The sequence below is a fragment of the Xenopus laevis genome, chromosome 7L (genome assembly GCF_017654675.1).
Source record: "Xenopus laevis strain J_2021 chromosome 7L, Xenopus_laevis_v10.1, whole genome shotgun sequence".
NCBI classification, from domain to species: Eukaryota; Metazoa; Chordata; class Amphibia; order Anura; family Pipidae; genus Xenopus; species Xenopus laevis.
In genome coordinates this window covers 4,820,175-4,834,124 of record NC_054383.1, presented here as the reverse complement: position 1 = coordinate 4,834,124, position 13,950 = coordinate 4,820,175, and the positions used below count along the sequence as shown (strand labels likewise).

General features: G+C 44.8%; 1 protein-coding gene across 1 annotated transcript; it reads left to right on the top strand.

Annotated features, from left to right (window-relative positions):
• The first annotated feature begins 6 nt into the window (after positions 1 to 6).
• On the top strand, positions 7 to 13,736 carry cacul1.L (CDK2-associated, cullin domain 1 L homeolog). Its single transcript, NM_001097088.1, is given in 9 exon segments — positions 7 to 256; positions 1,361 to 1,487; positions 2,986 to 3,088; positions 4,667 to 4,762; positions 5,221 to 5,323; positions 5,850 to 5,939; positions 8,925 to 9,063; positions 11,646 to 11,689; positions 11,764 to 13,736. Coding segments are annotated over 9 exon segments (915 nt in total). The 5' UTR covers positions 7 to 84; the 3' UTR covers positions 11,805 to 13,736.
• The last annotated feature ends 214 nt before the right edge of the window (positions 13,737 to 13,950 follow it).

Sequence of the window (13,950 nt, the reverse complement as noted above, 5' to 3'; positions counted from 1 at the left end):
CAGTTTCCGGTGTGGCTGCCGGACCCCGGGACTGACAAGCTCGGGATGTTTGGGTTTCGGGAGCGGTGAGAGGGCGAAGCGGCGATGGAGGAGGAAGATGAGGAGAACATGGAGCAGGATCCCAACCACAACCACTGGCCCGAGCTGCCCAATCTCCCGGCCGCTTCCTCCGGGTACGGAACCTGCACCAAGCGCTGTGACAGCGGCCCCGGGAAAGCTCTTCTCGGTCTGACCGGTAACAGCACCTCCAAGTTCCGTGAGTAGCGACCGACCAGCACCCCCGCCTCCCACATGCTCTTCCCCCGGCTCTGTTATCACTGACACCCCCGAGTCTGACACAGAGACACCCAGGGGCAGAGAAGAGAGAGACACCCAGGGGCAGAGAAGAGAGAGACACCCAGGGGCAGAGAAGAGAGAGACACCCAGGGGTTTAAAAGAGAGAGACCCAGGGGTAGAGAAGAGAGAGAGAGATCCAGGGGTAGAGAAGAGAGAGAGAGAGATCCAGGGGTAGAGAAGAGAGAGAGACCCAGGGGTTTAAAAGAGAGAGACCCAGGGGTAGAGAAGAGAGAGAGAGATCCAGGGGTAGAGAAGAGAGAGAGAGAGATCCAGGGGTAGAGAAGAGAGAGAGAGATCCAGGGGTAGAGAAGAGAGAGAGAGAGAGACCCAGTCGTTTAAAAGAGAGAGAGAGAGACCCAGGGGTAGAGAAGAAACAGAGAGACCCAGGGGTTTAGAAGAAACAGAGAGACCCAGGGGTTTAGAAGAAACAGAGAGACCCAGGGGTAGAGAAGAAACAGAGAGACCCAGGCGTAGAGGAGAGAGAGAGAGACCTGGGTTATAGAAGAGGGAGAAAGAGAGACTCAGGCATAGAGATAGAGACCCAGGCAGAGAGAATAGACAGAGAGACCCAGGCATAGAGAGTAGAGCGGCAAAAAGGGAAAGAGCGAAATGAGATGAGATTGAGCCAGACACAGAGAATCCAAGAGACAGGTAAGGGGGGGGGGTAGTTTGGCATAGAGAATAGAGAGAGACAGCTAAGAGAGTTGAGATTGACCCAGATACTAAGAATCAAAGTGACAGCTGAGAAAAGGGAGAGACAGCTGAGAGAAGGCTGAGAGAAGACTGAGAGCTACTCCAGGTAGACATATACAGGATAAGCAGAGACACATATGTAACATGTTAGACAATCCCTGTGGATCAGCCAGTGCAGGTCCTGATGGGTCTCATAGATTCATTATGATCAGATCTGTAGCCCCCGGTCCAATTTATCCCAATGTGGGTGGCCAAACTGGCAAATGGCAAGTAGATGTGTTTGTGTCATGGCCCAGTCTGTGGTTAATGTTGTGTTGCTTGTCTGTTCCAGTGATGAATGTGATTACGTTGGAGGATTACAGGACAACTTACTGGCCCAAACTAGACAGCGCCATAGAGCAGCTACTGACCCAGAGTCCCGGCGACTATATCCCTATATCCTACGAGCAAATCTACAGGTACCTCTGACTGTCTCTTTACTGTCTCTTCTCTCCTTCTGCTGTCTCTTCTGCTACTGACCCAACCCGACCAGCAGTCTCTTTGCTTGGACTCACTCTCTACAAACGACTGATACAAATAATCATCTTCAGTTAATGTTGGGTTTTTTATACCCCAATTTTTTATAAAAGTTCAACCCTGTTATATTGAGACACTGTAAAGTAAATAAGAGTTTAACCCCGCGTTTCACTGCAAATAGTACAAAGACGCCACGTCTTACTTGAAAAGTAAGAAATGTGAATGTTTTGTGAAATATCTTCTCACTTTCAAATCGATGCCGGCAACATGTTTTCAAAAAGTTGGACGAGGGCAACAAAAGACTAGAACAGTTATGGGGGAGGGGTCTCTCAGAAGTGAAGATTGGGACGGGGACACTGCATAGGGTTTGGGGGGGCAATAATGTCCCCAATGTACTCAAAGGTGAATATTTAATTAAAGGCTACATGAGATTTTTTTTTCTGTGCAGCCACTGGGACAGAATGTTCTGTTATACAGATAGCTAGAATCTCAGCTGCCATAAAGCAGGACAGGACTGCTGCTTACAATGGGGATCAGATAGGATCTGTGCAGCCACTGGGACAGAATGCTCTGTTATACAGATAGCTAGAATCTCAGCTGCCATAAAGCAGAACAGGACTGCTGCTTACAGTGGGGATCAGATAGGATCTGTGCAGCCACTGGGACAGAATGTTCTGTTATACAGATAGCTAGAATCTCAGCTGCCATAAAGCAGGGCAGGACTGTTGCTTACAATGGGGATCAGATAGGATCTGTGCAGCCACTGGGACAGAATGCTCTGTTATACAGATAGCTAGAATCTCAGCTGCCATAAAGCAGGACAGGACTGCTGCTTACAATGGGGATCAGATAGGATCTGTGCAGCCACTGGGACAGAATGTTCTGTTATACAGATAGCTAGAATCTCAGCTGCCATAAAGCAGGGCAGGACTGTTGCTTACAATGGGGATCAGATAGGATCTGTGCAGCCACTGGGACAGAATGCTCTGTTATACAGATAGCTAGAATCTCAGCTGCCATAAAGCAGGACAGGACTGCTGCTTACAATGGGGATCAGATAGGATCTGTGCAGCCACTGGGACAGAATGTTCTGTTATACAGATAGCTAGAATCTCAGCTGCCATAAAGCAGGACAGGACTGCTGCTTACAATGGAGATCAGATAGGATCTGTGCAGCCACTGGGACAGAATGTTCTGTTATACAGATAGCTAGAATCTCAGCTGCCATAAAGCAGGACAGGACTGCTGCTTACAATGGGGATCAGATAGGATCTGTGCAGCCACTGGGACAGAATGTTCTGTTATACAGATAGCTAGAATCTCAGCTGCCATAAAGCAGGACAGGACTGCTGCTTACAATGGGGATCAGATAGGTACCAGATGATGAGAAGACAGTGATATATATATATGTTCTCATTTAACGCTTCGTTTTTCTTTCAGTTGTGTATATAAATGTGTGTGCCAGCAACACTCGGAGCAGATGTACAGTGACTTGATACATAAGATCACCAGCCACTTAGAGAGCGTCTCCCAGGAGCTACAGGTGAGGCGGGTGCTGCATTATCTGTTATACACAGGCTGCTGGTGGGCAATACACAGTAGCTACAATATGATTTAGCTGCAGGAGCGTGCATGTAATGAACGGGTGATACAGTTGTCACTTTCTTCTCCCAGTGTCACATGGGCACTAACAAGTTTGTATGATCCTTGTCTGGTCATAGCAGCATTATGGAAGTGCTTATGATGCGCATGGCTTGTGTTTGTCTGGCCCACAGAGGCATTATGGGAGTTTGCTGCTTATCTCTGTGCTGCAAACACTCATATCCCAGGCTCTTTCTCTATGGGCGCGCAGAGACTTCATGTGGCCACTGGATGTCGCTCTTTCATTACAATGTGAATTTTAATCCTACTGTTTCATTCAAACCCAACACTTAATCCGTCGGCAGACACACAGACTGGGATTACGGCACAAACCATTAGAGGCAGGGGAGCCTTGCTCAGTGGATTAAAGGATTATTGGTGAGAAACACTCTAACGAACTGTCAGATCAAAGATACAGAAATAAGTCAGCGAGTGACTGTCGGCTTACAGGGAACTGTTGTTTGTAGCTTTTGTGGAATTCATGGACCTGAGATGGTTTGTCCCGACAGCATCAGCTTGTAAATGACATTCAGACACCTGCAGTTATAGGAATCTGTTGACTTATTTGTTGGTGAATGTTAAAAAAGGCAAACATACCTTTTGTGAGATTTTTAAAGGGCCACTCAAATGTTTATGAATATTTGTATTTAGTACAAGGGATCTCTCTGTACAGACTATGAGCAAATTTAGGGGACTGTTCCTGCTGAATTGTGCTTAGTACAGGGAATACCTATGCTGCCATAGTTTTATGGGATCTCTCTGTACAGACTATGAGCAAATTTAGGGACTGTTCCTGCTGAATTGTGCTTAGTACATGGAAATACCTATGCTGCCATAGTTTTATGGGATCTCTCTGTACAGACTATGAACAAACTTACGGACTGTTCCTGCTGAATTGTGCTTAGTACAGGGGAATACCTATGCTGCTATAGTTTTATGGGATCTCTCTGTACAGACTATGAGCAAACTTACGGACTGTTCCTGCTGAATTGTGCTTAGTACAGGGAATACCTATGCTGCCATAGTTTTATGGTATATCTCTGTACAGACTATGAGCAAACTTAGGGGACTGTTCCTGCTGAATTGTGCTTAGTACAGGGGAATCTGTATGCTGATGTAACTAAGGGGACTTAGAGGCTGTTCCTAAGTTCATATCACAGAGTTGTACGTTGGTTTGGGAGTTTAGGACGTATGAGATAAAAGCCAAGCTTACATTATTGCAGAGATGCCAGACACACACTTTTCTCCTACGACTCACAATTACAATTTCATGAGAAAAGCTTTCATACATTTAATTGCAACATGAAGGATAATGAAGACTTTCCACCAGGAGAGTCACAGGTGTAATGAATATATTAGGGCAGGTTGTGGCGACGCTTCTGACTCCTCTTGGCTCCCCCTGCTGGTGTGACCTGGAATTGCCTCCGAGTAATATACTGTATAATATACTGTATATAACTGCATCTCTCCTTCATTTCAGGCCAGTTCTCCTGCTGATTATATTGAGAAGTTTAACCTGGCTCTGGCTCAGTACATGGGAGCGCTGCACAGCATCGTCCCTCTTTTCATCTACATGGTAAGTACATTGACCTCTCATTAGTGTTAGAATCTCTAAGCCTGGCGCCGAGAGTTGCGTGCTGCGGGGGCCGGGAGTTGCTTGCTGCGGGGGCCGGGAGTCGCTTGCTGCGGGGGCCGGGAGTCGCTTGCTGCGGGGGCCGGGAGTTGCTTGCTGCGGGGGCCGGGAGTTGCTTGCTGCGGGGGCCGGGAGTTGCTTGCTGCGGGGGCCGGGAGTTGCTTGCTGCGGGGGCCGGGAGTTGCATGCTGCGGGGGCCGGGAGTTGCATGCTGCGGGGGCCGGGAGTTGCATGCTGCGGGGGCCGGGAGTTGCATGCTGCGGGGGCCGGGAGTTGCATGCTGCGGGGGCCGGGAGTTGCATGCTGCGGGGGCCGGGAGTTGCATGCTGCGGGGGCCGGGAGTTGCATGCGGTGCGCTGGAGTTTTCCAGGTAAATATTCTATTTCTCATTTATTCTCCAGAACAAGTTTTACATAGAAACCAAGCTAAACAGAGACCTAAAAGATGACTTAATACAGCTGTTTACCGACCATGTGGCAGAAAAGCACATTTATAGCCTGATGCGTGAGTATTCTCCGCTCTGTTATGTCTCTGATTCTGACCTGCACCCCTGCACCCCTGCACCCCTGCTGTCTGTATTTCACCCATGTGCAACACCACTGCAGCCTTCCTATTGTGCATGTGGTTTTGCAGCCTCTCACCCTGGAACATGTATTCCATAATCTCGTGCTCCATCTCCTGAGGAACGTGTCTCACAGTCTTCTGGTCTGGCCCCTGAGGAACGTCTCTCCCAAACATGCTCACGAGTTACAACTGTTCCTTTTACTATGAGCAATGTCTGTCCAACTGTCATATATTCTGAGCCCTGATGATCCCACAGTCTCCAGCAGTCAGTACTTGTGCCCTGTTCTCCAGAGAAGTAAATCTTTCTATAACAGAGCACCTCACCATTTTCCCTGGCTCCCCAAAAGCTCATTATTGTCCCCCACGACCCTTTTCTCTCTCCACTGTGTACTGATCCCCATGAGGCACACACCATGTGACTGTCACCTCCATCCGCTCAGTGCCAATTCCTTGTCTCTCCCCGCAGCCTTATTACTAGAAGCCCAATCGACTCCTTTTCAAGTCACGCCGTCTACCATGGCAAGCATTGTGAAAGGCCTGTACACCCTGAGGTCGGGTAAGTAGACTGCAAGCCCTTGTGCATCTCTATATTTTCATATCTATATATTTTGTACTGGAAGACAATGTGTTTATGTGTATAGAGCCTGTGTAGTTAAATGTCCCTTGCAGGACACCGTTCAGGGGCCCCATGTTTGGCCAGGCTCCAGTGCTGGGCCCAGTCTGTGTATAGACATAACTAATCCACCTACTCAGTTCCCCAGAATAAGATCAGGCAGCAGTTATGTGGTTCAGTCATCGTTGGGTTACAGGCTCTCTGTGTGATTGGAAAGATCATTTGTTCTACTTTCTTTATTCTTTGCTTTTTCATGAAAAAAGGATCAGAGATAACGGCACATTCATCTGTAAAGGAAATACATGGGGAAGCACATTTATCAAAGGTCGAATTCATATGAGTGTTTTTTTTTTGTTTTTTTTTAAAACTCCCAAAAATTTGACCAATCGAAATTTATTAATAAAATCAAATTTTTTCAACTCGGACGAATTGAAACGACCCGAAAATTGTAATCAAATTTGTTTCAAATGATAAAAACTCGATTTGAATTTAAAAAAAAAATGTCAGGAAGGCTGCAAACCACCAAATTGATCCCTGGCCCTCTCCCATTGACTTATACAGAAATTCGGCAGGTTTTAGGTGGTGAATAGTCAAATTCAAGTTCTTAAAGGGCCAGAGTATTCGAATCCAAACTCAAATCGAGTTTGGCTAATTCTCAAATTTGACAGTTTTGGCCAAAAAAAATTAGAAAATTCAAATTTTCACAGAACAACCCTTCAGTGACTTCTAATATCCTTATCAATTACAGTAGGGGGTACATTATCGCTTATAATACATGAGTGATACTCAGAGTTCCCTGTATAACTCAGCCTGCAGCCTTGTGCCTTTATATGGTCACAGAACAACCCCTCAGTGACTTCTAATATCTTATCATTTACAGTAGGGGGTACATTATCCCTTATAATACATGAGTGATACCCAGAGTTCCCTGTATAACTCAGCCTGCAGCCTTGTGCCTTTATATGGTCACAGAACAACCCCTCAGTGACTTCTAATATCCTTATCATTTACAGTAGGGGGTACATTATCCCTTATAATACACGAGTGATAGAGTTCCCTGTATAACTCAGCCTGCAGCCTTGTGCCTTTATATGGTCACAGAACAACCCCTCAGTGATTTCTAATATCCTTATAATTTACAGTAGGGGGTACATTATCACTTATAATACATGAGTGATACTCAGAGTTCCCTGTATAACTCAGCCTGCAGCCTTGTGCCTTTATATGGTCACAGAACAACCCCTCAGTGACTTCTAATATCCTTATCATTTACAGTAGGGGGTACATTATCCCTTATAATACATGAGTGATACTCAGAGTTCCCTGTATAACTCAGCCTGCAGCCTTGTGCCTTTATATGGTCACAGAACAACCCCTCAGTGATTTCTAATATCCTTATAATTTACAGTAGGGGGTACATTATCACTTATAATACATGAGTGATACTCAGAGTTCCCTGTATAACTCAGCCTGCAGCCTTGTGCCTTTATATGGTCACAGAACAACCCCTCAGTGACTTCTAATATCCTTATCATTTACAGTAGGGGGTACATTATCCCTTATAATACATGAGTGATACCCAGAGTTCCCTGTATAACTCAGCCTGCAGCCTTGTGTCTTTATATGGTCACAGAACAACCCCTCAGTGACTTATAATATCCTTATCATTTACAGTAGGGGGTACATTATCCCTTATAATACACGAGTGATACTCAGAGTTCCCTGTATAACTCAGCCTGCAGCCTTGTGCCTTTATATGGTCACAGAACAACCCCTCAGGGACTTCTAATATCCTTATCATTTACAGTAGGGGGTACATTATCCCTTATAATACATGAGTGATACTCAGAGTTCCCTGTATAACTCAGCCTGCAGCCTTGTGCCTTTATATGGTCACAGAACAACCCCTCAGTGACTTCTAATATCCTTATCATTTACAGTAGGGGGTACATTATCCCTTATAATACATGAGTGATACTCAGAGTTCCCTGTATAACTCAGCCTGCAGCCTTGTGCCTTTATATGGTCACAGAACAACCCCTCAGTGATTTCTAATATCCTTATAATTTACAGTAGGGGGTACATTATCACTTATAATACATGAGTGATACTCAGAGTTCCCTGTATAACTCAGCCTGCAGCCTTGTGCCTTTATATGGTCACAGAACAACCCCTCAGTGACTTCTAATATCCTTATCATTTACAGTAGGGGGTACATTATCCCTTATAATACATGAGTGATACCCAGAGTTCCCTGTATAACTCAGCCTGCAGCCTTGTGTCTTTATATGGTCACAGAACAACCCCTCAGTGACTTCTAATATCCTTATCATTTACAGTAGGGGGTACATTATCCCTTATAATACACGAGTGATACTCAGAGTTCCCTGTATAACTCAGCCTGCAGCCTTGTGCCTTTATATGGTCACAGAACAACCCCTCAGGGACTTCTAATATCCTTATCATTTACAGTAGGGGGTACATTATCCCTTATAATACATGAGTGATACTCAGAGTTCCCTGTATAACTCAGCCTGCAGCCTTGTGCCTTTATATGGTCACAGAACAACCCCTCAGTGACTTCTAATATCCTTATCATTTACAGTAGGGGGTACATTATCCCTTATAATACATGAGTGATACTCAGAGTTCCCTGTATAACTCAGCCTGCAGCCTTGTGCCTTTATATGGTCACAGAACAACCCCTCAGTGACTTCTAATATCCTTATCATTTACAGTAGGGGGTACATTATCCCTTACAATACAGAATTGCTCCTCTCCCTGGATTAATGCAGAGGTCACAGAGATGTTGGGTGACAGTTGCTGACGTGATACCACAGGTCTCTATAAAGTGCTTTTCTGTGTTTATTTCTCCTACTGTAATTTTGTTCTGGTTCTGTCCCCTCCCCGTTTGGTTCCTTTATACAGAATGGGTCCAGCTGGCGCCGACGCTCTTTTCAAAGTTTATCCCCAACATTCTGCCCCCTGCGGTGGAAGCAGAACTACAAGACTACGCTGCTCAGGACCAGAAGTTACAGCAGGAGCTGGCGCAGAACGGCTTCACCAGGTACTTGGGCTCTTGAGAATTAAAGGGGAAGTTCACCTTCCAAAAGACTTTATTTTTTTCAGTTCAGTTGTTTGCAGATTGTTCCCCAGAAATAACGAGTTTTTTCAATTACTTTCCATTTTTTATTTTTTACCGTTTCTTTCAAAATCTAAGTGTAAAGTTGAATATTCCTGTCTCTGGTGTTGGCAACTCAGTGATTCAGACTCTGAACTGTTACAATTTGACAACATTGAGTTGATCCATTTCTGAGCAGCATCTCTGGAGTATTAGTAACTATTGTATCAAGTCTAACAGCTGCCTGTAATGAAACCCAGGGATTCTGCTCAGCAGGGACAAAGAAAAGAAATGTATCAACTAAATGTATCAATTTGGAACAGTTTACAGGGTCGGCGACCCCCCCTCCCAGAGCTGCGTTAGAAGGTGAAAAATGTCACCTTACAATTCAATATTAGAAAAACGGTGACACATAGAAAGTCATTGGAAAAAGTCATTATTTCTGGGGAACTGTCTGAAACCAACTGAAGTGAAACAAGTGTTGGAAAATGAACGTCCCCTTTGAAAGTTTATAGTTTTTTAATTATTTCCCTTCTTCTTCTGACTCTTTCCAGCTTACAAATGGGGGTCACTGACCCCATCTACAACAACAAATACTCTGTAAGGCTACAAATGTATTGTTATTGCTTTTTATTCCTCATCTTTCTATTCAGGCCTCTCCTATTCATATTCCAGTCTCTTATTCTAATCAGTGCATGGTTGCTAGGGTAATATGAACCCTAGCAACCAGATGGCTGATATTACAAACTGGAGAGCTGCTGAATAAAAAGCTAAATAACTCAAAAACCACAAATAATAAAAAATGAAAACCAATTGCAAAATGTCTCAGAATATCCCTCTCTACGTCATACTAGCAGTTAATTTAAAGGTGAACAACCCCTTTAAGTGGCGGAGCCGTTACACTGGTGCTGGATGCCGTGGGCAGTGATGCAGTTGGTCGGTTGAGAATGGAGAGGGTTATTGTGTGTGTCTCTATTATACAGAGCGATTGCATCCTGTGCTACTAACAGCTCTTCACATGATGAGATGCAAATGAATTCCGCTCTGATAGAAACCTCTCAAAAGGCCAACGAGCCACTGCTGAAATGATTTTCCTGTTCCACTTACACAGAATTATCCGATTGCTCCACTTATAACTTCCCAGCACTCGAGAGCCATTACCTGTCTGGGAGTTTGTGCAACACACAAATAATTGGCTCGACTGGCCCGGGGGGGGCTGGGTAAAAACACAATACAGTGTGTGCTTTTGTATGGAGGACTGGATGCTGTAGTGCTGCTATTTTGTTGCATGATGTAGTTCAGCTCCCCCTGCCAGGTCACCATATGATTTATTTGCAGGGAAACAAGAATGAGTTGCCCTACTAATTTCTGAAAGGATAAGTAAACCTTAAAAACAAGTGAATGTAAAATTGATGAGGGGGCTATTTTAAGAATTTTGCAATTTACATTCATTATTTATTTTCTTTGTATTCCAAGATATTAAGGGATACATGTACTGTTAATATGAATGAATTTTGTTACAACAGCGCCACCTGCTGGTCAGTTTCCCACCAGTCTGACCAGCAAGTAGTCAAGGAAGTTGTCAGGAGAAAGAAAGAGGCTGATGTTCTTCTGCTTAGGAATTAAATTAGAAACCTTTCTCAAATCTTTCCTAAGCAGAAGAACATCAGCCTCTTTCTTTCTCCTGACAACTTCCTTGACTACTTGGTGGTCAGACTGGTGGGAAACTGACCAGCAGGTGGCGCTGTTGTAACACAATTCATTCATATTAACAGTACATGTATCCCTTAATATCTTGGAATTAAAAGAAAATAAATAATGAATGTACATTACAACATTTATTAGAATAGACCCCTCATCAGTTTTACATTCACTTATTGTAAGGTTTACTTATCCTTGAAGGGCCCGTGTATCCATGCAAATTTACAGCGTCGGTGTTTCGGTTTGTGCCGCCAGCTGACTAGAGTTGCCACCTCACCCCTTTAAAAACAGAACACATATGTAATAGGGATGCACCGAATCCAGGATTCGGTTCGGGATTCAGCCTTTTTCAGCAGGACTCGTCCGAATCTGAATTTGCATATGTAAATTAGGGGCAGGTAGGGACATCATGTGACTTTTCATCATAAAAAGATTTTTTTTCCACTTTTTCCTTTCCTGGCCCTAATTTGCTATATGCAAATTAGTATTCGGATTTGGTTCGGTATTCGGCCGAATCTTTTACCAAGGATTCGGGGATTCGGCCGAATCCCAAATAGTGGATTCGGTGCATCCCTAATATGTAATCCACAGTCTGCATGGCTAATTAGCAATTCATTTAGATGCATGCTGCAGACTGAACTGATTTATGGGCAGCCATGCATCTAAATGAATCGCCATGCAGACTGTGGATACTGTGGGTTCTGTTTTTAAAGGGGTGAGGTGGCAACTCTACAGCTGAACTATAAGACGGGTGGTTAGTGAGTCACATGGTTATTGAGCTCAGTCAGTGTTTGTGCAGGAGTCTAATTCTTTAATATTTTCTCTAGAGGGGACCAGTCACGGAAGCGAGCAGGGGATGAACTGACATACAGTAAGTGACAGTTGCATTGCAGTTATATAATATATACGTGATCTATACCTGAACCCCGTGCCCCTCTCTTGCAGACGGCTCCTCCTCATGCGCTGGCACCCAGAGCTACAGATAGTGAGACTCGCCCAACATTCATCTCCAGGACTGTGGCACCTCCCGTGGGCTCTTCAGCAGACTTGGACTGAGCGATGGGCCCCTCGATATTCTGCCTCATCCAGATTTCTCATTCCTCCTGCCAAACTCCGGCCTCATGTGAACTCGTTTATTACAGGAGAGCGACTTCTTGTATTTTTGTTTTAAAATGAAACTTGAACTGTTGCTGCTAAACACAGGGGGCGGGATTATAGAAATGACTGCAAAAATCATCATCAGCATTTTGATCCCCCCCTCCCCCCCGGGAATTGGACCCCCCCCCCCGGGCATTGGACCCTGTATTATCTGAAACAGGAAGGACTATTTGTAAGCAATATTAGGGACGCACTGAATCCAGGATTCAGTTCAGGATTTGCCCAGGATTCGACCTTCCAAATCCTTCTGCCAATCCGAATCCTAATTTGTATATGCAAATTATGGACGGGGAAGGAAATTTCGTGACTTTTTGTCACAAAACAAGGAAGTAAAAAATGTTTTCCCCTTCACACCCCTAATTTTCATATGCAAATACAGATTTGATTTGGTATTCGTCCAAATCTTTCGCAAACGATTTAGGGGTTCGGCTGAATCCAAAATAGTGGATTCGGTGCATCCCTAAGCAATATATATATATCTCTATACGGCCTGCTCCTTGCAGGGGAACCCTTCCATCCTTCCCCCCTCAAGTTCTCTCTGCATGTTTGATGCCATTCCTTCTAGGGATGCACAGAATCCAGGATTCCGCTTTTTTCAGCAGGTTTAGGTTTCAGCCGAATCCTTCTGCCCGGCCAAAACAAATCTGAATCCTAATTTGCATATGGAAATTAGGAGCGGGGAGGAAAAGCGCGTGACTTTTTGTCACAAAACAAGGAAGTAATAATTTTTTCCCCTTCCCACCCCTAATTTGCATATGCAAATTAGGATTTGGGTTTGGTATTCGGCCGAATCTTTCGCGAAGGATTGTGGGGTTCAGCCGAATCCAAAATAGTGGATTTGGTGTATCCTTAATTCTTTCCCATTAGTTTTAGCCACTCCCACTTCCTTTGGCAGAAAGCTTTGTGAACCCCCAGCTCATACGTCGACCAGGGGCAACTGCTGCTTGATTTTTTAATTTCTTTTCCTCCTCCTGCTTCGTCGCATAACAATTGGAACAGGAAAAGTGGGTGTTTGTGGCATTGTCACCCGTTCAGCGACACCCACCCAGGACGCGTTCCTAATCTCACAGCATCTGCACCCTTCAGTTTTAAGCGAGTCCCACTGAGCGGCCTCTTTATTTTTATTTAACCGACGCAGTGTCAGGGGGGTGGTCGCAATCGCTTTGCTTGGCTTCAACTTTACGGACCAAATTCCACCGCCCCCTCCAGATGTTTTTTCATGAAGTTTAGGAAGAATGGATTGGCGACCTGTCGCCCTCTAGAGGTTGTTCAACTGCAGTTTCCAGCATGGGCCGTCAGTAGTCAGTGGCATGCTGGGAGTTGTAGTTGTAGATCTGCTGGCGGGAGGCATGGAGTCTCCCCAGTTATTATCTGTGCAGATGATACTGATCAAGGGCCTGTGTTGGTCGTTCCATAAGTGCAGGTCCTAGTAAAGCAGCAAAAGGCTTAATTAAGAGACATAGATTTGTTACTATGGTTACGGGTTGATGTTAGAGGAACGTTTATATACAGAGCTATGACATAGCGCTTCTCTCTCTCTTATATAAACCACCCAGCCGCTAACAACCGAACGCTGCCCCTTTAAATGGCATAGACACTGTTAGATTGGGATGGAAGAGAGAGAGTGGCGTCCAATCAAATTGTACCGTGCAGTCTCTAACTTTGCTCTGTTTTTCACATTGAAAAAGAACAGGTTGGTATTATCACTGATAAATCTTGTGTTTTATTTCTCTCTAATGAATAAAAGTTTCTGATCCGACCGCCCCGGGGCCCCATGAGCAGGAGCTGCCGGGAGACGTCAGTTCTTGGGATTAATGGGGACGGGGAGTATTCGCCTGTCGTTTTCCCATGATTCCTCTACGCACCAACATCCACATTTTATTTGGGAGAAACCACACGAAACAGCTGAGTCTGCCATGGAATCTGTTTAATAATCATCCACATTGATACCTGATCCACCAGAGCTTGCAATCT